Source organism: Cicer arietinum, chromosome 8 (genome assembly GCF_000331145.2).
Source record: "Cicer arietinum cultivar CDC Frontier isolate Library 1 chromosome 8, Cicar.CDCFrontier_v2.0, whole genome shotgun sequence".
Taxonomy (NCBI): domain Eukaryota; kingdom Viridiplantae; phylum Streptophyta; class Magnoliopsida; order Fabales; family Fabaceae; genus Cicer; species Cicer arietinum.
This window is the reverse complement of record NC_021167.2, coordinates 18,989,402-19,005,398: the sequence shown is the minus strand read 5'-3', so window position 1 is coordinate 19,005,398 and position 15,997 is coordinate 18,989,402. Positions and strand designations below refer to the sequence as shown.

The window sequence follows — 15,997 nt, the reverse complement described above, 5'->3', positions numbered from 1 at the left end:
AATTCACATATTTTACATGGTATCAGAGTAGGTTCTGATTTTGTGACCCGTCTTTATGCTTTACAACCGCTGCCGGTGGCAGCAAATGCCGCCCGGCAGCACCACCTTTTTTCAGTCTTTTAATTTTTTTGGCTTCATACAGTCATCTGTCACCATCAACTCCGACTGCCTTTCTTGCAACCAGCCACGACACTACAGCTAGCCTCAAAAGCACCGCCTTCACTGTGTGTTTTTTCAGTGACTTTTTCTTCTTTCAAACACAGCTGTGTTTTACACCAGCTGTCACTTTTTTTTTTACTCTGTTACAACTGTGCCAACACCAGCTGCCTCTTTTATAGTGCGCATCCAAAGCCAACAAACAACGCCGCGCAATCCTCCGACGAGTACGACGGTGATTCTCCCGTCGCCAACCAACATTGCACACGTTGTCACACGTGTCTGTCTTCTCTATGTATGGGTCCCACGCGCCTCCACCAAATCCGTACGTGAGAGCGCATGCACCTGTCTCCAGCCCCCTTCTGCAGGTCTTTTCATGATGCAGTGATTTTTCAGCAACCTCATTTTTCAACTCTTTGTTCCGCATTGTATTTGTTGTTGTGAGAACTTAGTTTCAAGGACAAGGTACCATTTGCTCAGACAATCATTTTATTCCCACCAACGATCAATCCGGTGGTGACTCTATTCCCACATATGGTTCATATTAGTGGCGCCTTTTATTCCCACTGATGATCAATCCAGTGGTAACTCTATTTCCACATATGAATCATATTAGTGGTGCGTTTTATTCCCACCGATAATCAATTCAGTGGTGACTCTTTCACACATGAATCATTAATGGTGTCTTCTCTTTTCAAACTAGTCTAAGAATTGTCCAACTTAGTTTCATTTTTTATTTATTTTTACATTCAAATACTAGGGACTTGTATTTGACTAGAAGTTCTACCATTGAACCTAGGAAATTGTACAGTCAAAGAATAATAAATCATACTTTGAATTCTAATACTCCTCCTCAAGCTGGAGCGTACATATCATATGCACCAAGCTTGTTACATATAGATTCAACTCGAGGAACCCTAAGTGACTTAGTGAATATGTCAGCCAATTGATCATTTGATCCAACAAAATTAGTTGTGATTTCTCTGGAAAGAACTTTGTCTCTTACAAAATGACAATCAATTTCTATGTGCTTTGTTCTCTCATGGAAGACCGGATTGGAAGCAATGTGAAATGCAACTTGTTTATCACAAATTAGTTTCATTACGTTGACATCTCGTAACTTGAGTTGTTTGAGTAACTGTTTTAGCCATGTAAGTTCACAAGCCGTTGCAACCATAGCACGATATTCTACTTCTGCACTCGATCTTGCGACTATGTTTTGCTTCTTGCTCCGCCACAATATCAAATTACCTCTAACAAGGACACAATACCCAGAAGTGGATCTTCTATCTAATGGTGACCCTGCCCAATCAGCATCAGAGTAGCCAACAACATCGGTATTACCTTTGTCTTCATAAAGCAATACTTTGCCTGGTGCGTTCTTGATATACCTAAGAATATGAATCACAGCATTTCAGTGACTATCACATGGAGAATTCATAAATTGACTTACTACACTTACAACAAATGTAATATCAGGTTTAGTTACTGCAAGATAATTATGTTTGCCAACAAGTCGTCGATATCTACTAGGGTCTTGCAATGGCTCCCCCTGACCTGGTAGGAGCTTGACATTAGGATCCATAGGAGTATCACGTGGGTGACAATCAAGCATGCATGTTTCTTCAAGTATATCAAGGGCATATTTTCGCTGAGTAATTGTTATACCTGTCTTAGACTGATCAACCTCAATCCCCAAAAAATATTTTAGCGGCCCCAAATCTTTAGTGGTGACTCTTTCACACATGAATTATTAATGGTGTCTTCTCTTTGCAAACTAGTCCAAGAATTGTCAAACTTAGTTTCATTTTTTTTTTTTGTGATAAAATGTTTTGATGTAACAAGCTTAAAGCATAGTAAGCTTTAGCTTGAGGGGGAATGTTAAAATTTAGTGTATGTTTTAATTATTCAATGATTGTGCAACAACCTAGGCTAATTCCTAGTCAATACAATTTCCTAGGCATTGAATGTAATTATTGCAGCATCATTATAAATAAGGTGTGTGATTTCATTAGAGAAATAAGAAACACAACAATTCACATATTTTACATATAGAAATCTAGTATATATATACATCTGATATTGTCCGCATATTTCAATTCAATAAATATATTTTACCCTAATTCTTAAGATGGTATTAGAGCTCTAGGTTTAAGGCCTGTTTTCGCATAAACCCTTGCCGTCTTTATTGCGATAAAATTTAGCCACTGTCATCGTGGCCCTTTGCTGTCTTCATTGCAGTTTGTTCGTGATCCCTAAAGTGTATTTGCTACGTTCGTTGTCTTGAAACTAGTCGTCACTGACGTGAACACAACTTTGACTTCTCACCACTATTGGCGACTGTAGACCATTATACACTGAACATATGACACCACCGCGTACACCATATTACACCATATTACACCATTGTTGTACGCTTTTGGTGGTTACTTTCAGATCAGAGAACTTCGGTCCTTGGGTCATTTAAAGCACATTTTTTTTTTCAATTTGAAACTTGCTGTTTTTTGTTTTTCATCCATGGCGGGAGGAGTAGTGATTAATACTAAAATAGAGAATGAAACAAGAAATAAAAATTTCCATGCCGAATTGCAAAGCCTCTCATTCGTTCACAAGTTGAATGGGAAGAACTATTTGAAGTGGACTCAAATTGTGCCCACCTTTTTGGAAGGTAAAGGGATGGTGTAAAACTTAACAGATGAACCCCCCTAAGAAACAAATTCCAAGTTTAAGAGGTTGGATAAAGAGGATTTTATGATCATGGCAATGTTATGGGATGCAATGACCTCATAAATCAGTGACACTTGCATGTTTCTCAGCATTGCGGAGAAGATTTGGAAGGCATTAGAAGAAACTTATTCTAAAGCCAAAGATGCTGCCCAAATATATGATGTGAAGGTGAAAAGTGGGGTTGCTAAACAAGGAAAAAGAATGTTACTGTGTATGCATATCATTTCAAAGCTTTATGGATGGAGTTGGATCATTGCAGAGTTATAAAAGCCAAGTGTTCAACAAATGCGGCATTACTCAAGGAGTATATTGAACAAGATCGAGTATATGATTTCTTGGTGGGACTCAACTCTGATTTTGATCAAGTTAGAGTGCAAATCCTTGGTAAAGAGAACGTACCAGGAATTAATGATGCATTGCTCTAGTGAGGAGTGAAGAATGTCGAAGCAGACTAATGCTGACAATCCCGCCTATAGAAAGCTCAATAATGCTATCTGAGCATAATTTGACTATGATGGTTGACCAAAAGAAAGGAGGAGGGACCTATGTGGAGAAGAAAGGTGAAGGAGTGTGGTGTACCTATTGCAACAAGCCTCACCACACCCGTGAAAAATACAGGAAACTGAATGAGAAGGCACCTAGTAAAGATTGGAGCTCTCAAAACCGAGACAAGGAGTGAGAAAGGAAGAGAGGTCAAACACACATAGCTATAGGTGCTAGTGAAGAAAGTCAAGAAGGTATGATGCAACTGAACCAAGATAAGGTAGAAAAGTTGAGATTTTTACTCACTAGTTTAGCAAAACCCACAGGTACTTGCTCTTTGGCACGTTTAGGTATGTTTCCATTTTCTTTTGCACTTAATGCTTCAGGTATACTCTTAGCCAATATTGAATACTGGATTTTGGAGCCACATACCACATGACACCTTTGCCCACATATTTCTCTACTGATTCACCTTTCCCTAACAACAAGAAAATATCAACAGCAGATGGTACCCTTATAACTACAGCAGGTCAAGGAGATGTCCAAGTAAATCCATCCATATCCCTAAATTGTCCACTCGTCTGTCTCATTTCCATAGAAAAACTCTCAAGATCTATCATGTAATGCAATCTTCTATAACAAATCTTGTGTTTTTCAGGATAATAATTCGGAGAGGACGATTGAAAGTGCAAGAGAATGGAATGGATTTTACTATTTGGATAACCAAGACTTCCGAAGTTACTCAACAACATAACTCCTTTTTTTCAGAATCAATAAAAACCATTAGGGAGAAGGTTCTACTGTACCACTATTGCCTTGGTCACCCTTCATTCACAATCATTAAGAAAATATTTCCTTTGTTTTTTAAGAAATTAGATGCAGAAAGTCTTCATTGTAAAGTGTGTGAGCTTGCTAAACACAATCGTGTACCTTTCCCAATAAGTAATAAAATAAGTACTTTTTCATTTTATTTACTTCATACAGATGTGTGGGGTCCTTCAAATGTTCGAAATATATCCTTATATGCACGTTGGTTTGTAACCTTTATTAATGATTGAACTTGGATTACTCGGGTTTATTTACTAAAACAAAAACTAAAGTCACATATGTGTTTCTACAGTTCTTCTCCATGATAAAAAACCAGTTTGGAGTAAGTATTAAAAGGATTAAGTCTGATAATGTCAAAGATTAATTTGATCATCGTCTTAATTCTTTCTGTGAAAAAGTGGGCGTTATTGACGAGTCCTTCTGTGTTAAAACACCCCTACAAAATGCAATCATTGAAAGGAAAAACGGGCACTTGTTATATAAAACCCGGTCTATGTTATTTCAAATTAAGGTTCCTAAGAAATTTTGGGGAGAAGTGGTATTAATTGCTTCATACCTCATAATTCGTTTACCTTCTAGTGTTTTTGCCTTCAAAACACCTATGGAGGCCCTATCCTCGTTCTATCGTAATGTGCCCATCTCTAGTAATCTTACTCCCAAAGTATTTGGATATGTGTCGGTTGTCCCTCAAGTATCCCTTAAGTATAGGGATTCAGTTGTATAGGAATATTAGAAAATATTTAGTTATATATAAGTACTACTAGGGATTTGGTTGTATAGTAATCTAGTATATATATATATTTGATGTATTGTCAACATATTTCAATTCAATAAATACATCTTACAATATCTTGTAGTGGAGCTATATTTGACGTTGAAAGCCTTTTTTATATCTTGTAGTGGAGCTATAACGGGCCTCAGCTGGAAATTCTAGTGAGAAGCATCCTCTTCCATGCGTTTGCAAGTGGAAAGCACCTTGAAAGTTCTGTCACAGGCGATCTTCAAGTAAACTACAAAAACATTGAAAAGGTGTATTGAGTGAGATTTCCATTATTTTTGGTTTACTCCTGGTACAAACCAGTAATATTGTTTAATCTTTTTGTATTAAGGGTTAACCATTGCTTAAGTGTTTGTATTCTTAAATGAAGGTGTCATGGGAGCCCTTCATTGAGCCTTGGCAGTTTCTATTCACTTTAGTTAGGGATCAAGAAATCGGTGTTCTTCCGAACAGGTCCCTTTCCACTGATATCATTCTCGAATCAACAACTCAACTGAACATCAATATTACAGAGTCCTTAGTAGAGGTATATAAATTTTTAATTTCAGGTCACCAAAATTCTTCTTTCTTTGATCTTGTTTATAGGAATGCGTTATTTGATATTCCTCCGTCCGACAATAATTGACTCATTTGCAAAAAAATAATTTGTCCCAAAGTGAATGACCCCTTTCAATTTCCAATTCACTTTTTTAAATTGTACCCTTTAATTAATATTTTGCATCATTTTCAATGCAATATCTTCCACTATGCATTATTGACATTGGTAATGCACCAATACCTAACAAGAATAACTTCGCAAAAGTAGCATTCTTTCTATTTCATTTATACACTTTTTCTTAATGTGCGAAATGATGTAGTGATTCAGTTATTTTGAGATGGAGGAAATATTATTCTTCTAAAACTCGTTTGAAGTATTGTCTTGTCCAGTGGCCCTACTACATTTTTAATAGTGTTATGGCTGTTCAAAAATGAAAACACAGTTGATTGCATCTCACATTTATATTGACAATCCCATTGGTTGCTTGGAGTTTCACTTTCACAAACAATCATTAGTATTGAGTAAAAATACACAATTATCTTTGACAAATTTACCAACACTTGTTAGATTTTTGGTGATATGTGAGGTATGTAATAAATTGGTTGCGTGTTTAGCCGCTTTTTTCGTCTGATATTTTCAGCGTTGCCATTGTTAGCTCTTCCCTCTTACACATCCGTCAAAACATGGCTGTTTTAATGATCGGTTGGTTGTCGTTTTGCACATGCACCACTTTTGGGCATCCTTTTGGTTTCTATTGTGCGCTTCACCATGGTTTTCAGGCCTTCTTATTCCTTTGTTGGGCCTTATTTCTTCCCTTTAAATTTTTATGGTTTTTTATGTCTCTTCTCAAGTCAAATGACTATAGGTATGTCACTTCCCAGTGCCCTCCCTTTCTGTTGTGAAGGGGAAACCCTTGGAAGAGAGATTTCTCTCCTATTTCTGTATTTAAGTGTTTTTTCTCTGAAATTCAATTCTTAGGTTCTTAACACTATCATTATGAAAAGTTACCCACTACTTATACTGTACTGATGTGTCTTGTTTCTTGCAGTGTGTTTCACGCACTGCTGAAATGATAGATGATGCCTTGCGTCTGATGGGATCGAAAGATCGTGATGGAAACAAACTCTTACGTCAATCATATGCTGAATACAGTTGTGCTAAAAAATGTGCTGCTCCATATGTTATACAAAATTTAACCTCTGTACCACTTCTGTATCATGTATATCATGGGCATATCAATCCTGATGATATCTATGACTTCGATGTGCATCATGCAAAATATGTGCAACCAGGTTCTGCAAGTACGATATATGTGGATGAAAATGCTGAACCACAGCTCTCCAATTACAGGCCTTATCATTCTTCAGATAGTCTAAATGAGCAAAGGTCAAGTGGCTTAGCTCATCGTTATATTACTGTACTGCTTGAAGGAACATCTATGCCATGTGATCCAATTTCAATGGATTTAGTAGGATTATCATGCTTTGATGCCAACTTCTCCAAGTCGTATAATGAAAATGGTGATGATGGTAGAATGAATACCGCCCCGACCTTTGTTGTTCCCGTTGTTTTAGATGTTTCTGCGCTACGTTATAGCAAGTTGATACGAATATACTCTACTGTAAGTATAAAATGACTTTTTTATCCTTTATGATGGTGTTTCCCTTTGCCCCATGCATTATATTTTCTTATAAACTAACTTTTTTTATTTACAGGTTGTTCTTCTGAACGCAACTTCTACATCTCTTGAGCTCCGGTTTGATACTCCATTTGGTGTGTCACCAACGGTACATGGTCTCTTCTAATACTTCACAATTCCAGTCTGTAGTGCATTGTTATTTTTGTGATAATAATCGTGTTATGTATACTTTCAGATATTAGATCCAATACACCCTGGGCAACAGTTTCCCCTTCCACTACATTTGGCTGAAGCAGGTTGTGTAAGGTGGCGGCCAGTGGGGAACTCTTACTTGTGGAGTGAAGCTAATAAACTCTCAAATCTTCTCTCAGTAAATAGCAAAATGGGAAATTTTAAATATTTCATCTGCTATCCATCTCAACCAAGTAGCCATCCATTTCGTTGTTGTCTATCAGTTAAGAGTGTCAGCTTGACTTCATCTGGCTGGCTTAAAAGTAATCTATCCGTTGATCAAGCAAAGAAGCATTATATCCATCACTTGATCCTTAGTGCTCCGTTAGTAATTAGCAACTTTCTTCCTAAGGAAGTTTTGTTGATCAGTGAGACTGGTGGGGTAGATCATACTGTGAGAGTTTCAGAGGTTTGTGATGGTTGTTTCCTATTTTATATGGTTGATTATATACTGTAGAATAGGTAGTTTGTGCTCCTGTTCATTGTGGTGGTGCAATGGTCTAAAGGCTACATATTTTCTTTTTTAGGTGGAAACTTCTATTTATCATATCGATCCTTCTCACGACCTAGGACTAGAGATCTGCATTGATGGATTTAAAAGCTGTGATTTTAAATTTCCTCGTTTAGAAACTTTCAGCACAAGTGCCAAGTTCAGTGAAACCAAGTTTTCATTGTCTGAAACTCTGGTATTTGAACCAAATAATTCAAATGGTAAGAGATTTTATTTGTGGATTCTATGTATTCTAATGAATGCATCAATTAAAGTATTTCTTGCTTTCAGTTGTAGGTCGTATTTATGTTACAGTGGACAAGGTGATGGATGCATATTCAGGTAGCAGGGAACTTCTTATTTTTGTTCCCTTTATTTTGTACAACTGCATTGGTTTTCCGTTGTGTGTGAAGGAGGCCTCTAGTGAAAACGATGAAAGGGGATTTGTCATTCCTTCATATTACGATGTTGCTGTAACTGAATCATTGTCCTATAAAAAGGATGGACTTTCTCTACTTGCATCCAGCCATGATTCACATGCTGATGTTTCTCATGAGCCAAGGAGTGACCTGAATAGTCACACCATTTCATGTAGAAAAGATGGTAATCCAAACTCTTTAAATTTTCGAAGGCATTCTACATTTCGAAGTAGTTCTTTAGGAAGATTGAAGAGACCACCAAGTTCAAGGGTCCAGTCAACTTGGAAGTGTTCAGGGTCTTGTAATAATGAGCATGAAAAGGTTGTGCCTTGCTTATATTCTCCAAGCCCTAATTCCTCTGTAAATGATGTTGTTGTTAAAGTAAGTGGATGTTTTCCAAAAGATGTGCGAGAGCAGATGCCACATTCTTTATGGTCAAACTCATTTTCTCTGCTACCAGCAAGTGGTTCAAGTACCATATTTGTCCCTCAACTAACTTCAAACTCTGCATTCATTCTGGCTGTGACGTCTATCGCAGTTGCTGAACCATATGTTGGGAGGACAAATGCAATTACTTTCCAGCCTAGGTAATATTTTGGTGTTCATGGACTATGTAATTCATGTATGTTTATGGGCCTCTCTTTAAAAGATTAAGATTTTGGGATGTTTCCTTGACATGGGATTTCTTAAAAAAGAATTTCGAAGAAAAATATGATAAGTATTTATCTACTTTAGATTAGAGAATGATACCAATATATAGACTTTTGATAAATCATTCCTAATTAGTGAGTTATAAGAAAATAAAATCTGAAATTTGAACTGCACAAAGTCAGATCCTAATTATAGTAATTACTATAACATATGAATTTCAAAAGAAAAATCAAATCTTTTGATAGCACATACTACCACTCAAGGTGCTGAATGAAAATACATTATTCCCAACTTGCAAATAATATCATAAAATCATTTGGTGGAAAGTTCTTTCCCTTGGTTAATACATTTGGCAATGGAAACCCCAAAGAGATGGATGTTGTTGTTATAAGACTGCTGTCTAGATTTTCATTGATGAGTTGGTGGTCTATCTCTATGTACTTAATTTATCCCATCACGCTGAGCAAAATTGTGGTTAGTGCTAATGGTGGGTTTGTTATCACCAAAATAGCCTCATTGGATCTCCATACTTTATTCGGAGGTTTTCCAGCACGAACTTCGTCAATAACATCTCACAAACCCTGTAAGCCCTGGTTTGAAACTCTATCTTTGCATGTGACCTTAACATGGACATTGATGCAAGTTATAGGCTCTAAAATAAAAACTTTACACAATCAAATCCTAATTATACAATAATTAATGTATAATTAGGATAACAATCAGTTACAAAGTATAATCATTTCTCTTAATTATGCCAATAGAATTAAAGCTCCTTCCATCCCAGGCAATTAGTAAATTATATACATATATATTTTCCAATATAAGCTTTGGTTTTCTGTAAAAAAAAAATAGATATTGTTATTGATTTGTACTGCCCTTTAAAAGTTTAAGCTTTTAGGGTTGTTGATTCCTTGACATGGGAATAAAGCCGCTTTCATGTACTTCTCTAGAGTTTGATCAATTATTACTTCCCTCACTTAGCCCACTTTTCAAAACATAGTTAGTACAAGGATGTTGGCTCTAGTTAAAATTATTATTTAGCCTTTCCCTACTAGCTTTTGGTATAATGGATTCATCGAGAGAAATATTAGTGTTCATACTTGTGTCATCCCTTCTAGTTACTGAATGATGTCTAAATATGCAGATATGTGATAAGCAATGCCTGCAGCAAGGAAATTATTTATAAACAGAAGGGCACTGATGTCATGTTTTATCTAGGAATAGGAGAACATACTCATCTTCACTGGACTGATACAAGCAGGTGTGTTTTTTCCGGTAGTTTATATTTCTTTATCTCAAACAAGTATAGTTGCCATTGCCACCACCACTAACAGAAAAGGTTGCATTCTGATACTGTTTTTTTATATATTTACCACAATTATTTTTTTTACCATATCTCATTCTTCTATTTGTTCAAACTACTTTTATTTTAAAAAAAATGTAATGCAGGGAGCTGCTTGTTTCTATTTGTTATAATGAAACTGGATGGCAGTGGTCTGGCAGCTTTTTACCAGATCATTTGGGTGATACACAACTGAAAATGAGAAACTTTGTTCTTGGCACTTCAAACATGATACGAGTTGAAGTGCAAAATGCTGACATATCAATGGGAGATGAAAAGATAGTTGGAAACATCAAGGGAAACTCAGGGACCAACTTGATTCTTTTGTCGGATGATTATACAGGATATATGCCATACAGAATTGATAACTTCTCGAAAGAGGTTTGTCTGTAGTTTTTCAGTTGCACTACTACAAAAATTTTAGATTTCAAAATTGTTGTGCTGACCTCTGCTCCTTGAAGGGCTGCTGCTTTTTTATTTGGATGGCTTAATTTATTTATTTATGTGTTAATCTTAGCATGTTGGTTGTTCAGCTTTCTCTATATTTTCCTCAAAACACATCTTACATTAGAATATATAAATTCTGTTGCTTACTTTAATGTTGCTAGACAAATGTCACTTTATTTTGCATTAATGATGACATATGAGTGTGCTAGTTTACTTACCCTATACTGTTACAAAAGCCATAGAATACCAGAGCATGGACATCACTTGCTATGCTTAAGTTTGTAACTGGATTTTATTATTTTTTTGTGCTACTTTCTAGATATTGCGAATATATCAGCAGAGGTGTGAAATTTTCGATACTGTCATTCACTGCTATGCTTCTTACCCTTACGTCTGGGACGAACCATGCTCTCCTCATCGTCTTGTTGTGGAGGTACAAAAAATTAGTACAATGAAAACTGCACATGGCTTTACCTAACAATGTTTGCATGACTTTACCTAACAATGTTTGCATGACTTTACCTAACAATGTTTGTTACCAAAATGGAAGGTACCTGGAGAACGAGTTTTGGGGTCATATGCTCTGGATGATGTTAAAGAGTATATGCCTGTCTACTTGCCATCAACCTCTGAGGTAAAACATTTTGCATTTTCCAATATTAAAATAATTGTTTTCAAATGTTACATATGACATTCTTGATATAATACATGTTTTAAGTTGTTGAAACTATTGGGTATTAGGTATAGATAGAGGGAGGAAAAAGAGAGAACAAACTTTAACTAATAGACTATCATATGGATGTGTTGTGTGATGATGACCTGAAAATTGATTGAAAGGTCATGCGGATATCTCTCACTTATTAACATGTAACGATGAAATGAAATGCACCGTAAGATTTGCATACTTCAAAAAAGGCTTTTAAGGTGAGGAATATCTCTCACTTATTAACACCTTTTCAGGCAATCATATCCAATATCAGACTTTCAACATAGGCTGAAGGCCATAAAGACAAAATAAATATAGTAGATATATTTCCTATTTACATTATATGATACAATAAACCTGTACAATAATCCTACACAATAAACATAAAATATATTCAAAAGAGAGAATCTCAATAAATTATCCACTGGTACAGCACATCTAATTTACAGTAATACCAAACTGTAAAATTTATTTTTTGGATAAGACCAAACTGTAAAATTAATTTAATAAAAAAAAAAAGATGTTGTAGAGCAGTTATAGATGATGTTTGTGGAGCTGATTCTTTTGGCAAGTGATAAATAAAAGTTTATCTTTTAGTTTACATGTCTCGATTCCATGGTAATCTAATGTTGGCTTATGCAATCGATGATTTCAGAAGCCAGAGAGGACATTCTTTATATCAGTCCATGCAGAAGGAGCAACAAAGGTGATGTATTTTATTTCATCAGTCATGAAAAATAACAATTCATTCTTAGCTTTGTGGATGATATATTTTTCTTTCAGGTCCTCAGTGTTCTTGATTCAAGTTACCACAATTTTAATGAAGCGAAGAAATCAAGTGTTCCACATGCCTCAGAGAAAAGGTTATATGATCATAGTCAAGTTAGGCCTACAGAATATCAAGAGAAGATATCGATTTCTCTTCCATACATTGGGATTTCATTGATTAATTCATACCCACAGGTAATTGAACTGCGAACTTTCGGATTTGGTACTCTTTTATCTCCTTGATGTTCATTAATAATACTTTCATTTCTGTAGGAGTTGATCTTTGCCTGTATTAAAGATATACAGATCAACCTACTGCAAAGTTTGGATCGCCAAAGGCTTTCCATGCAAATATCATTCATACAAATTGATAACCAGTTGCGCTCTACTCCATATCCAGTTATGTTGTCATTCGGTAGTGGATACAGATCCTGTCAAGCAGACTATATGAAATCTAGGGATGATGCCACTAGATCAAGAATCGAAAAATCAAATCCAGCGAATATCTGCAGCAGCTCTTCTGTTCCCGTTTTCTGCCTAGAAATATCCAAGTGGAAGAAGAAAGACATCTCATTTCTTTCATTTGAGTACATAAAATTGAGGTTTTTGTCTAACTTGGTTGCAGATTTACAGCTTACTGTCACAAATGTATTCTGGTGTTTATGTACCATAAAGTGATTTCTTATGATATTATTCCTAATGCTTGCAGGATGGCAGATTTCCGTCTTGAGATTGAACAAGAAGTCATATTAAGCTTATTTGAGTTCTTTACAAATATCTCTTCAGGGCTGCAGTATGGTATCAGACCATCTTCAAATCACTATTACGGGACATCACTAAAGGATTCATCCTCATTTGTTCAAACTAGTGAAAACTTAAGATTGAATGCTGACCAAAGTCCTTTAGGGTTTGCTCCTATATTGAATGCAAAATCTAAGAAAATTGCACCATTGCCTTCTATCATTCCAATTGGAGCCCCATGGCAGGAAATTTATCTGTTAGCCAGAACCCAGAAGAAAATATATATTGAAATGCTTGAATTGGCACCAATCAAATTGACTTTAAGGTCATTTGCCCATTCTTATATTTTTTCTAACTGCTGTTTTGGTTACTTATGTATAGTATTTAAAGACTCACTGACATAATTTATACAATTCCAGTTTTTCCAGTGCGCCTTGGATGCTTCGCAATAGAATACTCACATCAAAGGAATTTCTTATCCATGTAAGCAGTATTTCCTTTTTCTTAGAGGCATTGAACCCAGTTACATGCCAAACAGAATTGAAGTTATATACAGAATTCTTCGTTAGTCATTCTGCAATGCATGCGAAATAACCCTTCACAAAGTCACATTCGTAATAGACAGATTTCAAATCAAAGGGTTGTATTAATTAACAAATAAATACATCTAAACATGAAAAATTACATCCCAGTTATTTTTATTTCTGACCCACTAAAAGACACAACTATTGGATTAAAAACTGATGAATACAGCATAAATTTCAGCAAATTAGTAGAGCAGGTGTCTGGCACCATTTTAAGTATCCTGCGTAGGGTCTTTGTTCAGTTTTTAATTCAGTCAGTGCAGTGAAAGGGTTCCATTCTATACACCCATTTAATTAACAATTTTGAAAGCTTTAAAAGTTTCTGAGACGTATGATAAAGTGATTTGTTTTTTAATAACCGACTATATATAACTACAGAGAGGTCTTATGGCACTTGCTGATGTTGAGGGAGCACATATTTATCTGAAGGACTTAACCATTGCGCATCACATGGCTAGTTGGGAATCCATTCAAGAGATTCTGATTAGGCATTACAACCGCCAACTACTTCATGAAACTTACAAGGTAATAACTTAATTTGCATCCCAAACTCTTTCTATGTTTCCTTTTTATTCATATTAGAAATTTTAATTATGCATCAATGTTGTTGAAGTTGTGGGATTTTAGAGAAAAAAAGAAGAGAAAATAATAAGACCTTCAATATTATTGATAATAGTTTTATGCTAACTTGATTACTGTAAAATATGTTATTTGTGTATTTCTTGTGTGTCAAAACTCCTCCTCAAGCTGGAGCATACATATCATATGCACCAAGCTTGTTACATATAGATTCAACTTGAGGACCCCTAAGTGACTTCGTGAATATGTCAGCCAATTGATCATTTGATCCAACAAAATTAGTTGTGATTTCTCCGCAAAGAACTTTGTCTCGTACAAAATGACAATCAATTTCTATGTGTTTTGTTCTCTCATGGAAGACCGAATTGGAAGCAATATGAAATCCAGCTTAGTTATCACAAATTAGTTTCATTATGTTGACATCTCCTAACTTGAGTTGTTTGAGTAACTGTTTTAGCCATGTAAGTTCACAAGCCATTGCAGCCATATCACGATATTTTGCTTCTACACTCGATCTGGCGACTATGTTTTGCTTCTTGCTCCGCCACGATATCAAATTACCTCCAACAAGGACACAATACCCAGAAGTGGATCTACTATCTGATGGTGACCCTGCCCAATCAGCATTAGAGTAGCCAACAACATCGGTATTACCCTTGTCTTCATAAAGCAATCCTTTTCCTGGTGCATTCTTGATATACCTAAGAATATGAATCACAACATTCCAGTGACTATCACATGGAACATTTAGAAATTGACTGACTACACTTACAGCAAATGTAATATCAGGTCTATAAGATAATTAAGTTTGCCAATCAGTTGTCGATATCTACTAGGCTCTTGCAATGGCTCCCCCTGACCTGGTAGGAGCTTGACATTGGGATCCATAGGAGTATCACGCGGGCGACAATCAAGCACGCCTGTTTCTTCAAGTATATCAAGGGCATATTTTCGCTGAGTAATTGTCATACTTGTCTTAGACTGAGCAACCTCAATCCTCAAATCTTTAGTCTGAAAGTTTTGAGACAGATGTTGTTTTAGCCGATGAATGCCAACCTGGTCATTACCTGTGATGATGATGTCGTCAACATAGACAAGCAGATAGATGCAAGTGGTTGGTGAAGAGTGCAAGAAGAAAATCGAGTAATCAGCTTCACATCTAGTCATACCATACTCCTAGAGCACAGTACTAAACCTCCCAAACCAAGCACAGGGAGATTGTTTCAAGCTATATAGAGATCGATGTAATCGACATACCAAGTGAGAGGAACAGCTAACAACGAAGCCTGGTGGTTGTGCCATATACACCTCTTCTTGTAACTCTCCATACATGAAGTAATTTTTTATGTCTAATTGATGGAGTGGCCAGTGGTGAATAGCAGCTATGGCAAAAAAAGTCGGACGAATGCTATTTTGGCAACAGGAGAAAAGGTATCCCCATAGTCAAGGCTAAAGATTTGTGTGTATCCTTTTGCCACAAGACGAGCTTTTAAGCGATCAATCTTTCCATCAAGCCCAACTTTGATTGTATAGACTGAACAATACCCCATTGTGGTTTTGCCATTAGGTAAAGGTATTAAATCCCATGTCCCATTGGAGTGCAAAGCAGTCATTTCATCTATCATTGCTTGTCGCCAGCTAGGATCAGACATAGCTTCACCTATAGTTTTCAGAATAGACACAGAATCCAGGAAAACCACAAAAACATAATAGGACGTAGATAATTGATTATAATTCAAATGACAAGCATATATAGGATTAGAATTTCGAGATAACCTGTTACCTTTACGCATAGCAATAGGTAGCTCTGGTGTAGGATGCGGAGAGTGAGAGACAGGTAGAGCAGGGGATGAGTCTTAAGGAGCGAGTGGTGGATGGAGCCTCCGTTGG

The 15,997-nt window shown here is 36.2% G+C and overlaps 1 protein-coding gene across 1 annotated transcript in view; it reads left to right on the top strand.

The window, feature by feature from the left end:
* Nucleotides 1-14,246, top strand: part of LOC101509905 (uncharacterized) — a 58,915-nt gene extending 44,669 nt beyond the window's left edge. Inside the window, 17 exon segments of the mRNA XM_073364603.1 lie at nt 5,095-5,223; nt 5,343-5,498; nt 6,559-7,131; nt 7,226-7,297; nt 7,385-7,789; nt 7,908-8,091; nt 8,162-8,876; nt 10,085-10,201; nt 10,390-10,663; nt 11,049-11,162; nt 11,280-11,363; nt 12,091-12,141; nt 12,219-12,398; nt 12,477-12,805; nt 12,913-13,269; nt 13,364-13,427; nt 13,907-14,246. Of these exon segments, the coding sequence (XP_073220704.1) occupies nt 5,095-5,223; nt 5,343-5,498; nt 6,559-7,131; nt 7,226-7,297; nt 7,385-7,789; nt 7,908-8,091; nt 8,162-8,876; nt 10,085-10,201; nt 10,390-10,663; nt 11,049-11,162; nt 11,280-11,363; nt 12,091-12,141; nt 12,219-12,398; nt 12,477-12,805; nt 12,913-13,269; nt 13,364-13,427; nt 13,907-14,065 (3,963 nt within the window). The 3' untranslated portion in view covers nt 14,066-14,246.
* Nucleotides 14,247-15,997: the final 1,751 nt, after the last annotated feature.